Genomic DNA, 19255 nt, shown 5'->3' with positions numbered 1-19255 from the left:
AAATGGCACAGTCATGTTCAAGGCCAAGAAGGACTCCAGGTCACTCAACCTAATCTCAGACCACAGGAAGATTATGGAACAAGTTTCCATGGAAACCACTTCCAAGTACTTGAATGACGAGAAGAGTCTTTGTGGATTTACCAGGGGCAAATCAAGTTTACCACTTGAATTTCCTTCTGTGATGAGATAAATGCTCAATTGGCTCTGAGGATGAGAGGAGAGCTGTGGATATTGTTTACCTTGGCATTAGGAAGGGCTTCAACATAGTCTCCAATAACATCTTCCTAGCCAAATTGGAGAGAGATATATGGACTAGAGGGTAGACTGGGATGTGTTTGCAAAAAAAGGCTGTACTGCTGGGTTGTGAGTGTTGTTACAGTGGTACAGAGTTCATCAGGTGACCAGATGCTAGTGGTATCACCCAGAGATTGATTCAGAGCTCAATACTTCTTAAAACCTTTGTTAAAAACATAGATGATATGAGGATCTCAGGGGTGATTTTGATGAGCTGTTTAGAGGGGTTGGCTAGTCTGGGATTCAAAACCATCTGCTGGAGCTTTGTAGAATTGCTGAGAAAGACTCTTCTATTCATTGGGAGCTAGACTGTCCTACACTCTGCTTTGTTTCAAGCCCCCTGTGCAGAGCTCTTGAGCACAGAGAACAATCAGTTACCCTGAGATGAATACTTATCTAGCCACAAGGAGAGTAAGATGAATAACAAACCCTGGGGAACATCTCAGGAAACATCAGAAAAAAGTCACAAAGTGGAGAGATTCTTTGCCCAGTAGGAAATGTGGGCTCTGACCAGCCTACTCATAAAAGTACACAGATATCTTTGGCCAGTGCTTGACTTCTGTAAGCTGAGGACTAGGAGGTTGCTGAAATTTGTTTCTTTCAGCAGGCTCCCAGAAACCAAGATATAGTGGTTATGCCCCTTAAGAGGGATGATCTGAGCAGCTCTATGTGCACATAAAAACTGTTGTTTGGGGATGAGCATGTCCCAGCCCACTGAAAAGCCAGAGGAACAAAACTTGCTCTAGAGAAGATGTTTTGGGTATACACTCTGCTCTTGATCTTGTCACGGAGAAACTGTGGTGAAAGCCTCAAGGCAACGGAGGCCTCCAGCCCAGGAGCAGGACCAGCGAGGTGAAAATAATGCAAGAGTGCCACAAGGGGGCTCCTCTGTTCCAGCCCCAGGAGTTGGCCCAGGTACTTGAGAAGAAGCTAAGGACACTGAACATCTCTGGGAACTGCAGTGGGCCAGCGAAGCAGGGAGCAAGAGGGCATGGTGGTGTGCACCACAAAGACCTGAGTGCTCAGGGCTTCCCCTAGGATACCTAAGGCATCTGACCTTGAAGAGGGCCTAGGTAGGGGTCACAAAACCCTAGTGCTTGACGGTAAACTCTTCAGCCAATTCTTGTTTCAAATCTAGGATGGTCTGTACGCTACCTGGTAAAGGGTCAGCAATACTGAGGAGCCCAAAGTCAGAAGGAGATGAATTTTCATTGTCAACAGAGAAAGAGGCAGAGGCAGTGACAGGCGTGCGTGAGCACTCCAGCAGTCACTCCAAGTGCTGTCATGCCATCAGCCTGTTGCATAGATCTGGCTGTGAAGGATGGGATCTTGTCTGACAGCATGTCCGCACAGTCCTACTTAGCAGCACGCTTATGTGAACTGATAAGCCCTTACCAGCAGCCTTTACCTTGCAATTACAGGAGGCAGTCCAAGTAGGTCAAGGAAATGGAGACTGAAAGTTGTTCTGTTTGTGTGAGCAGTGAGGATCTGTAAATCTGTAAAGCTGAACTGGAAGTCTGTACAGCAAAAGAGAGCTTGAAATTGGCTTGCAGCTTTAGATAAATTTGTAATTTAAAACTGGATTTTGAAAATGTATGTTTATGTTATTTAATTTGAAGTATTCATGTTAATGTATCTTCCACAATGAGATCAGAAATGTTCTTGGACCTGTAGTACATTTTGCATTGGCTTCTGAATTTTGAATGTAGGATCAGTTCCATATAATTTATAATGACCATTTATTTATATGATCAGGCTTGAATTTAGGATATCATTGAATATGAGAAGAAGGACTTAAATCTTTCTGGTTTTGAAAACTCAGAGTATGCAGAAAAACAAACCATTTACTAAAATGTAACTACAAATTTTACATCTATTTTTCCATCACACTTCCCCAGTGCATAATATTCCAGTTGTTATATTAATCTATGTCAATTTATCAAAGATATTTACTAATGTTCTGCACTTTAGCATCACATATAATCACACTCAATAAAATTATTTGCCTACTCATTTTCTCTGAATTAATGGGACCATATTTTAATGAAAACTGGAAGCTGAAAGATATAAATTCTCATCCATCTGCAAGTTCATCCTAAACCCAGTGTATATACAAAATTGCTGTATATATTTAATGTTGTTCTTCATGGACAAATTGAAGTCCTTTGTGAAGTCCAATAAATAAAGTGAGATTGGCCTCAGGAAAGTAGAATGCATTGTAGGACTGGGGCCAAAACTGGCTCAGTGTTTAAAGCTTGGCTTGTTCTTCAGCCTTTCAGCCATGTCCTTTTACAAATCTGGAGACAACAAACTTGGAAATATAAAATAAATAAATAAATCAAATAAATTCAGGAAAAGTCATGTTTTTAAAATTGAGAGGCCTTACAGCAAAAAATAAAGTCATGATTGTAACAAGGAGGTATAATTGTTGGCTTTCATCTGCTGTTGTGAGACCATAGAAAGAGGAGTTCCTCAAAAGGGTACCCTATCTAAAGAATATGAAAAATTTCTAGCAGTGATTGAAAGTTGCAGGCTCTCTGGGGGGTTTCCAGGAATAAGCAGCTTGCCTGCTGTCTGAAAGATGAACATAAATACATCAAAAATTACTCTGAACTGTGCCCAGGAGAAATGTACAGAATCCAGTTTTCCAGTTTGCAAAACTTTTTTATCCCATCAAAGTAGGAAGCTTAACACAGGCCTTTTAACAGACATATATTATAAAAGCATCTTATATGCTAATGAAGACACTTAATTACAAATGCCAAGACAGGAGGCTGCTGTTTGATTACTGACTTTCTTCTATTCATATAAGTCACAAGTTCACTAAGGAATGTGCAGTTTCATCGCTTCTCTTCTGAGTCATGCCACGCTTAGTGTTTGCTCTCAGATCTCATAATATGTAGTCGTCCCTGGAGATTTGCTTAAGTTTCAGAGCTCTAGGTTTGCAAATACAAATATTTTTGTCTTTTTTGTCTTTTCTTAGAGGAAAGAGTTGTAGCAATTTTTGTGTAATGTATGTAATTAATAAAAAATAATTTTATAATATAATAATATAATCAATTATACTGTTGTTTTTTTTTTAATGCTGAGAAATGGAAATGAGCTGCTTGTCATTTTTTTTTAATTTTAATTTATAAATATGTATAGAAGAAAAAAATATATGATCAAAATTGAGTTTTGATGCTACTTTTGAAAAAAATTTCCAGGGAACACACCAGCAGGAGACATTGATTTCTGCTTAAAACCAGAGAGGGAGTTTTTGAATAGTTCACAATAACAGCTGATAGTATACCTGCTTCTGACTGTAACAAGAGGAACCAGACTTCTGGTTCTCATTCACTAAAAATTATATACATATGTAACATATATAAATATATAGATATAATGCCTGACAAATATGGTGGCCTTCTACAACGGTGTTACAGTATTGATGGATAACTCATGTCATCTACCCAGATTTATGCAAAGCAATTCACACTGTCTCACATGACATCCTTGTCTCTAAATTGGAGAGACATGGACTTGACAGAATGGACCATCAGGAAGATATGGAATAGAATGGATTGTTGCAATCAAAGAGTTGTAGTCAACAGCTCTATGTCCAAATGGAGACCAGTGATGAGTGGTGTTCTTCAGGGATCAGTACTGGGACTGGTGCTTTTTTAACATCTTTATTGGTGACATGGACAAAGGGATTGAGTGCACATTCAGCAAGTTTACCAGTGACACCAAGCTGGGGTTGTTCAACCTGAAAAATGCTCCGGGTAGACCTCCTTGCAGCCTTTCTGTACAAAAATGGGGCCTACAAGAAAGCAAGAAAGAGATTTTTACAAGAGCATGTAGTGACAGGGCAAGGAGTATTGACTTTAAAGGAGAGTAGACTTAGATTAGGTCTAAGGAAGAAAGTATTCATTATGAGGCTGATGTGGCTGTGGAATGGGTTGCCCAGAGAAGTTGTGGACACCTCATCCTTTGAAGTGTTCAAAGCCAAGTTGGATGGGGCTTTGGGCAACACTGCCTAGTGAAAACTGTCTCTGCCATGGCAGAGGAGCTGAAACCAGTTGGTCTTTCAGGTCACTTCCAACCTAAACCATTCTGTGACTGTGATTCTAAGAGAGAACACAGTTCTCTAGAAACTAGAGAACACAGAGGGTAAGGAGTAGCCATGTGGGTATGGTCATCCCTGTGTGAATGAATATAGTGGGAGAGTAGCAGGGTTGGACTCAGTATGTCTTTGATACAAATTCCTAGGTTCTTTCAGGATGCTCTCATCCAAAATTTCCTTCCACATAGTTTTTTTCTGTTGTCTTTATATCAAAGAGGTTTTTTTTCATATATACTTTCAGGAAAATGCTATCTATTGCTCTTTCATGAAAGAGCATACATGATGGCTGAGACACATTGAATTCCTTCTGTGAAGAAAATGGCTAATTTCTCTTTATTTATTACTCTTCTTTATCTAGGTAACTAACCTGAAAATTGTCCACAACCTGGAGAACTCATTAAGTATTGTTATCTGAACTGTTGAGAGTTGCACAAGCAGGAGAAGAAACCCACTGTGGTCTAGTTTCACAGAAGCAAGCTGTGATTTTACTCAAAACCATGTATCTCACTGGGAAGCTTGGGGAAAGCAAACCTGTAAGCAAGCTGAGATGTTTGGTGAAGTTATGATGTTGTGATGCATGCTGCTAGTCTCTTTGAAGAGAGGCAGGTGACGAGAAATTTAATTCTGGTTTTGTGGGGCTGAGTTTTCCTACTGAACCAGGAGAACAGGCTGTAATGAATGGACAAGCTTGAGCTGAAGTAAGTCTGAGCCGCAGCACAAAACAAGGCTCTGGAAGGAGCCTGTCTTGTACCTGCTCTGTCAAGTATATGCGAGCCATAGATTCCTATGGGAAAAAATGAAAAATTAAAGGATCTGAGACAGGAACCTTGCAAAGCAGTGAATAAGATGGACCTAAGCTTTTTAATTCACAGCCTATAACTAACTTCTCAGCTTTCTGAAATCTCTTCACAAGTCTGACAGGCACCCGAGGTCCTTTTGTTTCTGACTAGAAACAAGCAGCATGCTAGACGCTCAGGTCTGGAGGTGGTCATATTATCCCTTTAAGAGCAAATCTGATAAGGTTATGAAGTTTTCTGCTTATCTTATGCTTTTCCTTTTGCTGAACATGCAGTTTGAAACTCCTCAGTTCACAAATGAACTGTGGAAGAGCGAGCTTAGGACCTCACTCTTCTTTGTCACAGCTACTTTAACACAAATAACCCTTTAAAAAGTTTGAACTGTCCAGGTAGGCAGAGGGAGATAACTTCTACACAGTGATATTTGATGGCATGTGCAGCAGACGTCCTCTCTGAAGTAGGTAGGGTGAACAATGACTTTGTCTCGTTGGGCTCCATGGTCTCAGACTTCCCTTCCACACATAACACACTAGTCTCAGGATGCATGGCACACGTCGTTGTCTTGGAAGGTGAGAGAGCAGGAGGTATGTAGTGGGCTAGCACCTCTATTGCCTGGGACCTTTCTCCTGGCAACTTTGTTTGCTTCAGTGTACGCTAAACGGCCTTTAGAAATCGATTCTGTTGAACTGGCAGAGACTATAGAATAAGTCCACCCCTGGCACGGCTTACAGGATTACACTGAAATATAATTTTTTTTATACTTATCCACAGTTCCTTCTTATGTTTTAGAAAAGGGTAAGAACGTGTGCTTTCTGGAAATTTAGTTATTAAAGTACCTTGATTGCTCCAAGCTGATGTACGTATGGTAATCACCTTGTAATGTAATTAGAAAGTCTCATATTTGCTTTCCTTTAACTTGCTGCTTTGATGTTGCAATTGGGCGCCTATATTGTTCTCTGGGATACAGTCCAAAGCTATCTGGATTCTGGCCAAGATGACTAATGTATAGACATGTTTGCAAAACAGGACTCTTAAAGACAAGCAGACATGGAAGAGATTTTTTTTTCCCTTTTGCTCTGTTTTAATTTTGGAGCTTAAACTCTAATTTAGGATACTCTTTTTTTTTTTTTCAAGAATTTATCAATAAGATGGTAGAAACATTTTTCCCTTATCTAAATCAGGAAAAAAAAAAACCCTGAATGTTCATCCAGAAGATGCATAGTCTGTGGGAGATTGTACATAAGCAGAAATGCAGGCTTAAAAAACTGTCTCCTGGAAAATATCTCTCAACCCAATCAAACTGTTCAAGTGGACAATGGGAGTTTATACAGGAGCCAGATTTCTACTCATGAGAGTTCCAAAAAATGGCATAAAATCTACTGGCACAAAATGCAGCTCCTTACCCAGGGTAATTTGTTTATAATGAAAACTAAAATTGTGTTTATATCTCAGTGCAAACAGAGCCTCAAATATAAGCAAACAAAATGACCCCCTTCAAATTGATTAATCCCAGTTTCTTAAGCATAAAATGAGCAGTATAAAAATCTCATCTAGAGATTTGTTTGAGATGAAAACTTCTATTAAAAAAAAAAAAAAAAAGAACAAGAAAAAGAAGAACTTGTGTCCTGGGCCAATCCATAACAAATACACATATTTTTAAATAATCATTTTATGGGAATGATTTTGCATATGAAATTCAGCTTTCAATAACTAAATATATGGAACAAATTAATCCTTGAAAGTAATAGTCCTAAAACTGGACAACTGAAAGAAAAACAATCTTTCAGCCATTTCTCCATGTCAGCCCCCCTCCCCTCCCCTTCTCCCCTCCCCCCCCTCCCCTCCCCTTCTCCCTCCTCTCCCCTCTCCTTTTTTCTTTTCCAGATCATATTTCTGTCTCAGTGGCATACGCTACAGTTTTGATTTTAGGGAGAAAAGGACCTTTGTGCTCTGAGACCTGATGCTGAACTACCAAAAAGTAAAACAGAACACTCAGAGCAAAGCTCAGAGGGATAATGCAAGACAAGGTCAATCATCACAATCCCCCCAGGTCTTTGTCCTTGTGCTACATTTCTTCACACACAAGTGATGCTTTCTGTAGATAGGGGATGGTTGGAAAAGGCTCAGACTAACAAACAAAACCCACAAACCCAACTCCAAATTTCAAACCCACTAATTAGCTGTATGAAACTGTGTGAGAGGGCCTGGTAGTGCTCCCCTCCAGTAGCCACCCACAAAACAGGGCGGTGCCTTCTGGTCTCAGGTCTGGGGCAGGGCATGGTGTCCTCACCCATGCTGCAGCTGTTGACCCTGTTATGCCTATCCCCTCACTTTTCCTTCAGGCTTTTCCACCAGCTCCTCCATTTGACTACCCCCGTGGTGCCCTGGGTAGCAGCAGCCCTCCACAAGGCCTGCCATCTCCCTTCCGTCACTTGCAGCTGCTAGGGGCTGAGGCTTCGATACTTTGAACAGGGCTTTCACATGTAAATGTAACATCTGTAATGATTTCAAGTTTCTGACAAGTCTGTTGTTCCCAGCAGCGCTCCAAATATTGTACCAGGTGAAGGAAAACGGTACATGTTTCAGCCTGCACATCAATCTCTCAGTTGTAGTGTTCTGCACTAGATACAGCAGAGTTACTTGCCTTTCTGGGATTCTGTGTATCACTGGTTGTCTGGGGGAAAGTATCTTTCTATTTCGCCCCCAGACAGCAGGAACGCATGTCCTAGCCTAGTGTCTCGTTTCTTATGTTAACATGCAGCTAAAAATGCAACTGACAGCTGTGAGAGTTTATTTTGGGGTTTTATTCCACTCTCATTTCTGTAAAACCAAGTGTAATATTGGTGCAAAGCATGAAGAAAAATAAATAAATCCAAACAAAAACGAACAGACAAGCAGCTGTGTGTTTCAGGTGAAGGACAAATTTGACTGTGTGTCTGAATGTGTGAATTCCTTGTGATCATTCCAACTCTCAAAGACCTTTTTTTGTTTGTTTGTACATTTGTTTTTTAACCCTAAAAATAGAGACATTTATGTCTGGGTTGAAAAAACAACAAAGAAACAAAAAGTAAAATATAAGACGCTTGAGACTATAAGAAACACCTGTGCACAGTGAACTCTACAGAGCCTACTACAGAGATGACTCTATCTTGTAGGGAAAGAGCCAGTCTCTTCAAGTGTGAGAGATCTAAATGATTTAGGATTTGCAGGTCAAATGTAATGACAGTATGCAGGTAAAGACTTGCATTAGAGTAGATTTTGTCTTTTGCTCTCCGTTCACCCTAGCAAAATCCAAAGAGATGCTAGGCACAGGAAGATTCACAATTGTCAGTATGCATCTTAGCTCAGATTTCTGGCTCTTCTGGCCTGCTTCTGCCAGAGGGGGCTGCAGCTTGCATGGACTCAAATACTGGGGGTTAGACATACTCAAGCCAAATGCCATTAGGATCAAAGTAAAATCAGATCTTTTCAGCGAAGTCCCACTCCCTCCCTTGCAACACAAGCAATCTTTTTAATGGTTTCTTAAACAATCTTGATGTACTAAGCTAATGACAGGCATGACAGGACAGATAAAAATACTGTCTCTCTGAGCCTGACGAACCCTAATTTTGAGTTGCGTGTAGCACACAGAGGTGGGACTCATCTTGCCTGCCTGCTGATGGTCAGAGTACAGCAATCTACCCCAGAGCTAGGTGGGTAAGCTGCCATTAAACTCAGAGATAATCAGATCATCACAGTTGGTGGCGTCTAGGAGATTATCCATTTCATTGTGAAGGTGCCCATAAAGTTTGAATCATGCATCTCAATGGAAAGTGTGTGGTGCAGATATCTTGCTGACAAAAAGACATCCTCATTGTAAATGTCTGAAGTTTGGGTGAACTGAATCCAGCCAGTTTTACATAGTTCTCAGATGCGGTGGTCACTATGCAGAGTACATCTCAGGATCTAGCCCTGCTGAAAAGGATTTGGAGGTGCTGGCAGATGTCAAGCCAGACATGAGCCAGCCCAAAAAGGCAACCTTATCATGGGTTGTATCCTTTTGATGCATGGCCAGCAGGGCAAGGGAAGTGATCCTGATCCTCTGCACTGGTGGGACCTCACATAGGGTACTACATCCAGATGCAGAGTCCTCAGTACTGGAGAGAGCTCTTTTGTCTCTTTAATTTCTCCTTCCAGTGCACATATGTACACAAATGTCATGCACACACTGAGAAAATTAAACAGTAGTAGACATTGTCCTGGGGGCTGAGCTAATGCATACGAATCCATTGTGGAAATGGGAATGGAAAATTTCAGCAGGTCACCATAAATAACAACCAACACAGGCTCAGATGTTTCTAACTTGTTGAAAGCAAGTCTAATCAGAAATAACTTGAAACACTTTTAGACTTGTTCAGAATACATGTGGGTGTGGCTGTGATGCATTTCATCTGTGTGCTGGGAAGACTTCCATAATTTTTTTATGCTGCAAGTGTGCCGGAACAGATTCATCTTGATTCACAGATTTCATTAAAGACATCAGAAGTGCACAGATATACTATAAGAAAACACGTCTGAACTTAATGATGTATCAGGAAATTCACCACTAGGTGCTAGATGCCAGATGTGCCAGCTAGAGTTTCAGAGATCCAAAGGTTCTGCAGTCTGAAATGGCTGCATCACACAAGTCATTCCTTTCATGCAGGACTAGAAGGGATATTTGAAAAAATAAAGTCTGCTGATAAGAAGAGTCACTGGTTCTTATTCGACTTCTCTGTACTATTTTGTTAGGAATTACACACATGTAGAGAAATGGAAAAACAAGTATTGTTTAGTGTCACTGTATGTCTTGCTTTCAAAACTCCTGAAATAATAAATAAATAAAAGATGGAGTAAAATGCAATTGATTTGTAGTCTAATGAATCTAACAAATCCTGCCTCTCTGCATGATCTGTCTCCACCCCTTCCGGTCTGGGTGACTTGATGTACCAAGTGTCTCCTCCTCTACTCCAAATCCCAAACGATGCAGCACTGTTGAAGAGCACCTGGAAACGGATGAGCAACAGCAGCAGGAGAAAAACTATCGGCAGAACTTGTTTCCTTCTTTTTGTGTTTAGTGAAATCTAGCTGATATCTCTCTGAACAGAAGAAGCGAGCTGGGCTAACTCAGGATCCTGTACTCCAGGTAAGTGATGGCAAACTGGTCCTCTGCTGGCAGCAGAGAAAGGCTAACTATTTTTAACTGTGTTGAATGGGAGAAATCTGAAATTGCTGAGCAATAGGAAACAAAGATACTAGGCATAAAATGCATAAAATATTCAGCAAACCCCACTCATTTATAGAAAGACTTTTATTTTGGCTTCAGTAAAAGAATTGTGCAAAGATAAATATTATTAAGGAGCAGACAAGGTGAAGATAGTGGGTTTCAACTTTGAGAGTGGATTTTGAGTGCCTGCTGCTGCAGTATTTCTGAGGACACAACGAACATACTTTTCCCTTTAAATGTGATCATGCATTGGCATAACTAAGGGAGGCAATACATTCACTTGAAGAATGAATCCAGACTTTTGACTCCAGACTGCCTTTGTGGGAGATATCCTAAATCAGCCATAGTATGGGGGCTTTCTGTAGGGATTACTGGTTACCAGTTTATGTCAAGTAGTAGCAATATCATGTTAGAGGACCTCAGTATTTATTTTACCTGCATGATAACTAATTTCCATTCTTTTCCTTGTTTGGTACACTGGACCATTTAGCATTGAAATAAGTTACTGCTGGAGTTTAAACTGTTATCAGTGGATCCAGAAAATCTTAGCACCATCAGTTCATCCTGGCAAAAACCAAAGCACCTTGAGATCACATGCTCATACTCACTTTCTAAGAAGTGGAGGCTATCCTTAGGACTACCTTTTCTCCATCTTTACCTGATTGTTTTTGATAGATTTTTAGCCCCACTTCTGGAACATGATTTTTTTTCCATTGAAAGCTAAGACTAGGTAGGTTTTACTCATGTTATTTGTTGCTCCCAACAAGTGAAGTAGTTTGGGTCTGTCCTACTATTCAAGGGACACCACCTTTGCCTTGTGCTAAGTCTAAATATATATATTTATCTAAATATACTAAATAAGTCTCATTTATTTTCTAACTTGCACAAAAGCTGAATGACATTGAAAAACCCAGAGAAGTGAGGAAGAGCAAACCCACTGGTGAGAGAGAGAAGCTGTGAGAAGGCTTTCTCTTAGGCAGCAGAAAGATGACCTGTGACTCATGGATGTCACTTTATTAGCAAGAGTTTGCTCTGCTCCTTGCATTGTACTGGTCCCTCTGTCTCTGTGCAGAAGCTTGGTGATGAGAAGCAGGGTGCAGAGCTGCTGTAAAGGCAAGGCTAGTTTGGAACTGGGCCACTGGGAAAGCAGGAAGGGGAAAAGTGTATTGGAAGAAATTGCTGGGAAGAGAGAATGAGGTGAGACAGGACAGGTAGGAAATATCCTGGGTCGTTGCTTCAGTGCACTGTGTTGCGTGGAACAAAGCGGGCGGGAACAAACAAAGCTTCTGACTGAACAGGATCCCATCAAAGTCTTCTAAGCAGTTCAGGCGTGGCTGACTATTTACTGAGTTCTTCGCAGACAGGTAATTGGAGAAGAGCCAGTTGGCTAGGAATTAATCAAGATAGGACAAAGAAATAATTTCTGGGTAGCAATCAAAAGATAGGCAGTAGGCTCTTTCACAGCTGTTGCAAAGCTTAATGCTTCCTAAACATTTCCTTGAAGTGGACACCATGTTGTGTCCTTCTGAACAAAAGAGGCTAAGGGTATAAGGCTTAGAAGCCTTCTCAGAAGCCAGTGATGTAAGCTGTCTTTGGGAATGCCTGTGAATTCTTCAAGCCATCTCTGGCCCTTCAGCACCCTCAATCACCTTAGATTAAAAGAAAAATGGGTAGGAAGTACTTTTGCATAAGCAAACATAATTCATACATTTTGAGGCTCATTATTGGATATGAAATCTAGGAGATGCACTCCCATGCATGTTACAAAGCCATGGAGGTTTGGTGCCAAAGCAGTGGAGGTTTCAGCCCTGAAGACTGGACTAATTCATACTTTCTAGCACCAACCTTGACGCCTAGATGCTGAAAAAGATGGAGAGAACAATTAACAGATGTAATCAGCTCTCAGTTATCAGCACAACAAATTACCTCACTGTGCAAGATCACAGAATCATAGGCGTTGGAAGGGACCTCAGGAGATCATCGAGTCCACCCCCCTGCCAAAGCAGGTTCCCTACACCAGGTCGCACAGGCAGGCATCCAGGCGGGTCTTGAAAATCTCCTGAGAAGGAGACTCCACAACCCCCTGGGCAGCCTGTGCCAGTGCTCCATCCGAGATGATCCATCTCATGGCTATTTCTGATCCATCTCGACTCTAGAAGTAAAGTGACATCCACCCAGTTCCTATATCACTACACCACACTCAAACAACCAGTACTCATTATTGTAGTAGAGCATATTTAGTCAAACTCAGCACTGGCCCTGCCTGACCGGATGACGGCATCCTCAGAGGATGATCAGCAGAAGAGTGTCTACTTCATACTTTGAGAAGGTTAATTATTCTGAGTACATCGCAGGCTAAATGTATGCAAAAAGTTGAATGCTGTTATTGAGTCTGTGTTAATCAAAGTACAGTGTAGGTACAAGAAACTTGTGAGCCTCTGCAGCTCAGCTCTGTCCTTCAGTTTGGGTGCACCATAGCTCCCAGTGTTTGTCTTTTACTTACTCAAAATTTCCCTTTACTCAGAAAAAATCTGCTGCTGTGGTTAATGGAGAGCTGAAGAAGGTACGCATTTTTAACATAATTTGCTGTTTTTCTATAACTGGACAGTTTTTTGAAGTGTATGTTACAGCTCAAACGGAAATAATAGGCTGATGTAGAAATGATGAAGCCGAGACAGTAATGATGTATATGTAGGTGTGTGTATGCTGCCAAGGGCAGTTTTAATGTCAGCATGTGGTTAGGAAATTTTACTATTGACTCTGCCCCTGCAAACCTAATTGGATTCCCTGTATAGATGGATCATAATACTACTTTTAATTACAAGATTAACATTCTACTTTTTGTTGAGTCTACTCCAGACACAGAGTCAGAACAACTTCTGGTGTTTTCTTGCTTAATTGCAATCCCTTTGAAAGTCATATGAACCCAGTGCCTTTCAACCTAATTTAGAAATCAGTACTGCAGGCTGTTGCCAACTGTACCCAGTTTTGGTGTCCCATGGGACACCAAAGCCACCGTGACAATCCATAGTTGTTACTGAAAACATAGTTTAGCTGGCAGGTGCCAGCACTGCAAGAAGCTCTGAAAGCTTTACCTTTCTGTAGCAGCTGAGTGTTGTAGTCCTTATCCCTCACGTAATTAAGAAAAACAAGCCTGTGAATCTAGGTGAAGACAAATGTGAGTGCTGCGACAGGTCACTCTTCCACATGTCTGGTGACAGTGACATCTGAAGCTGTCACTGCCCAGCTTCATGCCAGGGCTGTCATGGGAGCAAAACGAAAGTGATACAAGATCTATATGAGTAGGTTGTTTGTCATCTTACAACTTTTTGTTTCTCTTCATTCTCAGCTTAGTAACATGTAATAGACTAAGAACCATTCTGAACTGGTACATGGCTTTTGCGTTTTGCTGTTTTCTCCTTCCAGACAAGAATGTCAGTGTTAGTTATCAAAGTTATTGAACTACTTCCTGCTGATTGCACTTGCTCTTGTTTGTCTTAATCTTGTACTAACAAACTGACTTTCTCACTCTCTTTTCTTTCATTTTTTTCTCTCCAGGTTTCCAGATGGCTGATCCTTTCCTATACAACACTGGGGAAAGATCTGGATATGGGTGCCTTGGACATGAAGTACAAATTGAGCATATCAAGGCCTATGTTTGCAGACCTTCTTATTTCACAGACAAAGCTGTGATTGTGGTTCATGATATATTTGGATGGACGTTCCCAGACATTAGATATATAGTTGATTTAATTGCAGGTCATGGATACATGTAAGCACCCATCTTTCCTATTCTACTCTTAAGAAATGTGCTGATAGATCACCAGGCCCAAAGCTAAGTAGTGTGTATGTTTTCCATGCACATAGGGAAATCGAACCACTTCACTCTGAGATAATAGAAATGCAAAAGTACAAAATTTTCCTACGGCCACCAAAGTTACTGAACTGACAAAAAATAGCTACCTGAGCAAAAAGTTGATGAAGTGACAGCATTTGTGCTCATGTGGCAATGTGGGTAATCAAAAGATAAAATAAAACCAAAAACATTAGTATGAACTTGTAAGCTTTTCAAACCAAGCCCTTAGGAGTTCATACAGCAGTAAGGCTTTTCCTAGCAAAGAAACAAATAACCATGTATTTGGATTTAGGAGGGTTGCTTTATTCCTTTACTTTAGTATGAAGTGTGTCTAAGGAAAGAAGGAGAGTTTATTTGTATGTGGGTTTTTTCTTTTTGCATAGCAAGACATATAATTTTAGCTTTGCTGATTGCCAGAACAGGATAAGTAGAATATTATTCAGATGATAACCATGTAGGTGTACACCCTGGAGTAGAAAAGACATTAGAAGACATTTAGACATCCACAGATTCTCCCCACCTGGGCATGAAAGTTGATTTGTTTCAATGTCTCACACAGAACCATCTGCCCAGACTTCTTCAAGGGGGAGGACCCCTGGAAAACTACTGATCACTGGCATGACTTTGCTGACTGGATGAAAAAACATGATCCTATGAAAGTAGACAGGTAGGATGCATAACTGTGCTTGAATTTTAAAAAGCATTTAGGAAACAAGGGGAATTCATGTGTATCTGAAATGTTTGAAGCGGCCCCTCCAGCTGGGTGATCTGGCTGTATGCGCACAACTATTTATTCTGAGTGGTTCTTCTGTGGTCCCAAGCACTATTTTGGGATTTGAAAATGGTCACCTGCTCCATCTATCATGCTGCTTATTATCCCCATCCTCATGGGTTATTTTCTAACTACGTCACACTGGCTGCACAGGCCCATAACCAGCGTCTCACAGGCTATGAAACACCCAGATCTCTCACTCACCAGTGTGGATACTGCCTCCAGGTCCTTGGGATAAGGAGGAAAACTCTTCCACATATATTCACGCTGTCTACCAGTTGCCACTTGCAACAGCCTTTCTTTCTCCCTTGTAAATGATAGTAGATGCAGCTGATAATCTTACTTGTCTTTCTTTCTCCCTTGTAAATAATAGTAGATGCAGCTGATAATCTCCTGAGTGGTACTAGATCAAAATTTGCAGAATTTTCCCTAAAACTTTGAGATGTCTGATCAACTATGCCATTTTTCTCAATATATGAAGTAGAGCAGCCACTATCTGTAGATCTTAGCAGTGACAATAAAAAAGAAGCTTCCTTAAATTAAGGCCAGGTGTTACTGTTTCTTCAGAATCTGTTAGCACAACCTGAAATTTCAGAGAATGATAGACAGTGGCACCCTATTACTCAGCTGTCATTTTGTAAGCCACAAAGTGTTTATCTGGCCCATGCAGTGCTCACAGCCCAACCGACAGCTCACAGCAAAGCTTTTGACAGTATAGTTGCAGAGCTGTGACTGAAATTCTGGAGAAGACAAATGACTAATACCTATAAGAATTCATACTCCAAACAGTGTGCAGGTAGGTAAGCACCACCTTAACCAGTTGAGTCCTGATGAACATACCAGTGCTGTCTACTGAGAGCTGACATGTAGCAGACCTTAAGGTCTCCCAAAGCACCAGGAATCCTACATACCCATGACTTATGTTGTACCATCCCAAATAAACCAGATCTGAAATAGCCTATCTATTCATGATGTGCTGCTCATGCAGCCCTTGAACATGATCTGATCATGGCACTTTCATACTACTTTTTTGTCAGACTATCCAAAGTTGTGGTAGCCATACAAATATACCTAATACTTGAAAATACAGTTATTAGTACACTCGGTCTGCAGTTAAAATTCACTTACAATTCTGTAGATAATGAAAAACATAAGACTATTACACTCATGAAGTAAGCAATAAAAATTTAATTAAATAAGTGACCTGCTCTGATCTATACTAAAACAATTTTTGTATTTAATTCATTGTACCTCATGCAATGCTCATTTTTTTAAACATTGTAGCTGGTGACATGTTAATTTTAAGTCATTCTTATGTAACAGTGATTTTTTATGTGGGCTTGGTTATATATTATTAACTCATGCAACAGGAATGACACTCAAGATAATTCTTTATCTAGATAGATAGACTCAGTAGAGATAACACATTCAAGCTCATCTATTCCCACATTCCATAATACAAGACGTTGTTCTGCTTGCAGATATGTCTTGTCTTTAGTTGTCCTGTCCTAAACAAAGTGATTCAGTGAAAAAATGCTTCTTTTGAAAACAAAGGAGCAGGTCACAGTTCAGGTAAGTATTTAAGCACCTACAATTGTGTATGGCTACTTCCCTAAGCTAGGACCAGAAATGTTAACTCCCATTCAAGAACAGAAACAATGACTTTTTGATGTACTCTTTGTTTTAAATGATTGGAGGTGCAGGTGCAGAAAATTTCATGTATCTCTTTTAATTTACTTCTTAGACAATTGGATATTGATTCTGTTATAGATCCCTTAGTTCTCTTTTGTTTATATGTCTTAGGGAAGCTGATGTTGTCTTGAAGTATCTAAAGGAACAATGCGATGCAAAGAAGATTGGTATCGTTGGGTTTTCCTGGGGTGGAATGGCAGTACATCACTTGATGCTGAAAAATCCTCAATTATCCGCTGGGGTGTCCCTCTATGGTAGTGTAGAACACATGAAAACTTACACGGTCACACATCACTATATGTAGTTTGTAAGTCTAGTTACTGCTTTGTAGTGTTTTCTGTAAGTACTCAATTTGAAGACTGGTTGAAGCTTTTAATTATAGTTATTTCAGCAATGTGCTACATTGCCATCACATTTAAGAACACTGTAAATTGAACAAAAACCATCTTCTTGTGCACATAGCTTTCTTAATATTTTTTCAGTGCATGGAGAATGGAAAAAATATTTTCTGGATGTTCTTTTCGTCCATCAGAACAGAAACTTTCCTCTAGTAAGAAAAAAATATTTAACAATTAAACCTAAATAGAAATTTTGTCACAGAGCTTTTCATTCATCTTGCAAGAATGATAACCTCACTAACAGTCTGTTTCTCAATTACATTATAGGAATAATTAGGGACTCTGAAGAAAGATACAATTTGCTAAATCCCACATTTTTTATATTTGGTGAAAAAGACCACACTATTTCTTATGACCAGGTAAGTTGTACTGGAAATGGTTTTTAATTTTCCCATTGTTATTCTGACTTACAGAGAAATCCTAGCTTGTCTGAAACCATTTTCAGATATGTAAAATCAAATAGACTGCATTGTTTTGCTTATATTTCAACATTCCCCATATCTTGCTTAGGTTATCAAAGCTTTTTTTTGAGTTGAGAAATTCAGTAAAGATCTATTATTGGTCTCTCAGTGTCTTGATGAGCAGAGTGTGAAACTGGGCAGGAAGATCCAAGCTATATGAACCAAAGACCTCAAGAACTTGAATACTACTGTCTTAGATGGGAAAAGAGGTAGTTAGACAACTGAATCTGGACCTTTCTTGAATGGAAAAAAATAGTGCCAGCTTAGTAACAAAACTTTCTAATGATGTAGACCATGGACAATTGCTAAAAAAGTAAACTCTGTCAGAATAGTGGCTGTGAATTTTTAATAAGTTGATTATAACTTGTGGATTCTGTTTTGATTCCTGACTTCCAACTATGTTCTTATATAACCCCTATAATAAACTCATTTGAAAGGTTGGATAAATAAATGTGTAGTAAACTGAGGCCCTCCTCTGTGGATTAGCCTTTTACTTTTAGTGGCAGTGATAGCATATCACCTCTAGCATAGTTTGCTGCTGCATTGATAGGTTTTCACTGGGGACCAGGCAGCATGCTCTGTGAAAGAAGAAGCCAACAAAAATGTGCTTTTCACTGTGTATTCCAATATGTTGATCTACACCTCAAATATGAAACTTCAGTGTACAGGAAAACAAATTTTTCATTCAGTGTCTCTCTCTTTTCTGGCTAAAGCATTTTTTTCCTGGTTGCAATTTTCAACTTTTTTTTTTTAATTTTATTTTTTCCCTCATATGTGAGACATTGAAATCATCATTTACTAAATCATCTTAGCAATAGCTGTTTGGGGTACTTAGGAGCACCCACATTTTCATAAACCATTTCAGTCTTACATTCCAGAGGGGTTTTCTTATGTACTGAGCAACAGAATCTACTTCAAGTGTGACAGTGGAGAAGAGGCAAAGATGTAGCAATATGATTAATGGCAAATTTGGCAAAGTTAGAAAACCACAGCCTAACAAAAAAAATGCTTTATTTTACAGATTACCTTACTGGATGAGAAGTTGAAACAGTACTGCAAAGTTCCGTATAAAATTAAAGTTTATCCTGGTCAGGTCCATGGGTTTGCACAACTGAAGCCAGAAGACATGAAACCTGTTGATAAACTTTATATTGAAGAAGCTAGAAAGGATATGATTGATTGGATCAAGACATTTATTTGACAAAAACATAAAGAAACATTAGGCTTCAAAATCAAAGTTCAGTTAATTATATTTTAGAACAGTCAAGAGGAAGATGAATAGAAACAAAGAATAGGAACAGTTTAACTTAGACTTATTTATTTTCTGCAAGGCTTGCAGAAGATTGTGAACTCAAAGTTGGACTGAAAGACCATTAAGCATTAAAGCACTGTTTGAATTTATCCTGATTTGTATTTGTTTAATTATCATGCACTATAACATCAACACTAATGAAATTGTTTTGCCATTCATATGACCTAATAGGTATGAGAATTGTTGCAGGTATTAGCATGGAACCACCCTGATTTTGCATGAATATTTTTATTACCTACAATGCATTTGTCTCAGATATACTGCTGTACTAAGCAAAATTCCTATTCAAGAACAGAGCAATTGTCTGTGTTAAGGAGTTAGGA

The 19255-nt window shown here is 39.7% G+C and overlaps 1 protein-coding gene across 1 annotated transcript; it reads left to right on the top strand.

Moving 5' to 3' along the window:
- Positions 1-10205: 10205 nt before the first annotated feature.
- On the top strand, positions 10206-19021 carry LOC136058534 (carboxymethylenebutenolidase homolog). Its single transcript, XM_065752062.1, has 6 exons — positions 10206-10360; positions 14000-14213; positions 14857-14964; positions 16873-17015; positions 17427-17518; positions 18642-19021. The coding sequence occupies exons 2-6, from the start codon at positions 14008-14010 to the stop codon at positions 18819-18821; spliced, it is 729 nt and encodes a 242-aa protein (XP_065608134.1). The 5' UTR covers positions 10206-10360; positions 14000-14007; the 3' UTR covers positions 18822-19021.
- Positions 19022-19255: the final 234 nt, after the last annotated feature.

This window comes from Cyrtonyx montezumae, unplaced genomic scaffold (genome assembly GCF_038088225.1).
Source record: "Cyrtonyx montezumae isolate F1298 unplaced genomic scaffold, pur_monq_1.0 scaffold_8, whole genome shotgun sequence".
NCBI classification, from domain to species: Eukaryota; Metazoa; Chordata; class Aves; order Galliformes; family Odontophoridae; genus Cyrtonyx; species Cyrtonyx montezumae.
Note: the sequence above shows the minus strand (reverse complement) of the source record. Positions and strands in the feature narration are given on the sequence as shown.

What these genes read in the sequence shown, in the direction of transcription:
- LOC136058534 (XM_065752062.1), top strand. Translation starts at nt 14,008, where the DNA reads ATGGCTGATCCTTTCCTATACAACACTGGGGAAAGATCTGGATATGGG. An exon ending in ATTGCAGGTCATGGATACAT is followed by an intron (nt 14,214 to 14,856) that starts GTAAGCACCCAT and finishes TGTCTCACACAG; the next exon opens with AACCATCTGCCCAGACTTCT. An exon ending in ACACTATTTCTTATGACCAG is followed by an intron (nt 17,519 to 18,641) that starts GTAAGTTGTACT and finishes TTTATTTTACAG; the next exon opens with ATTACCTTACTGGATGAGAA.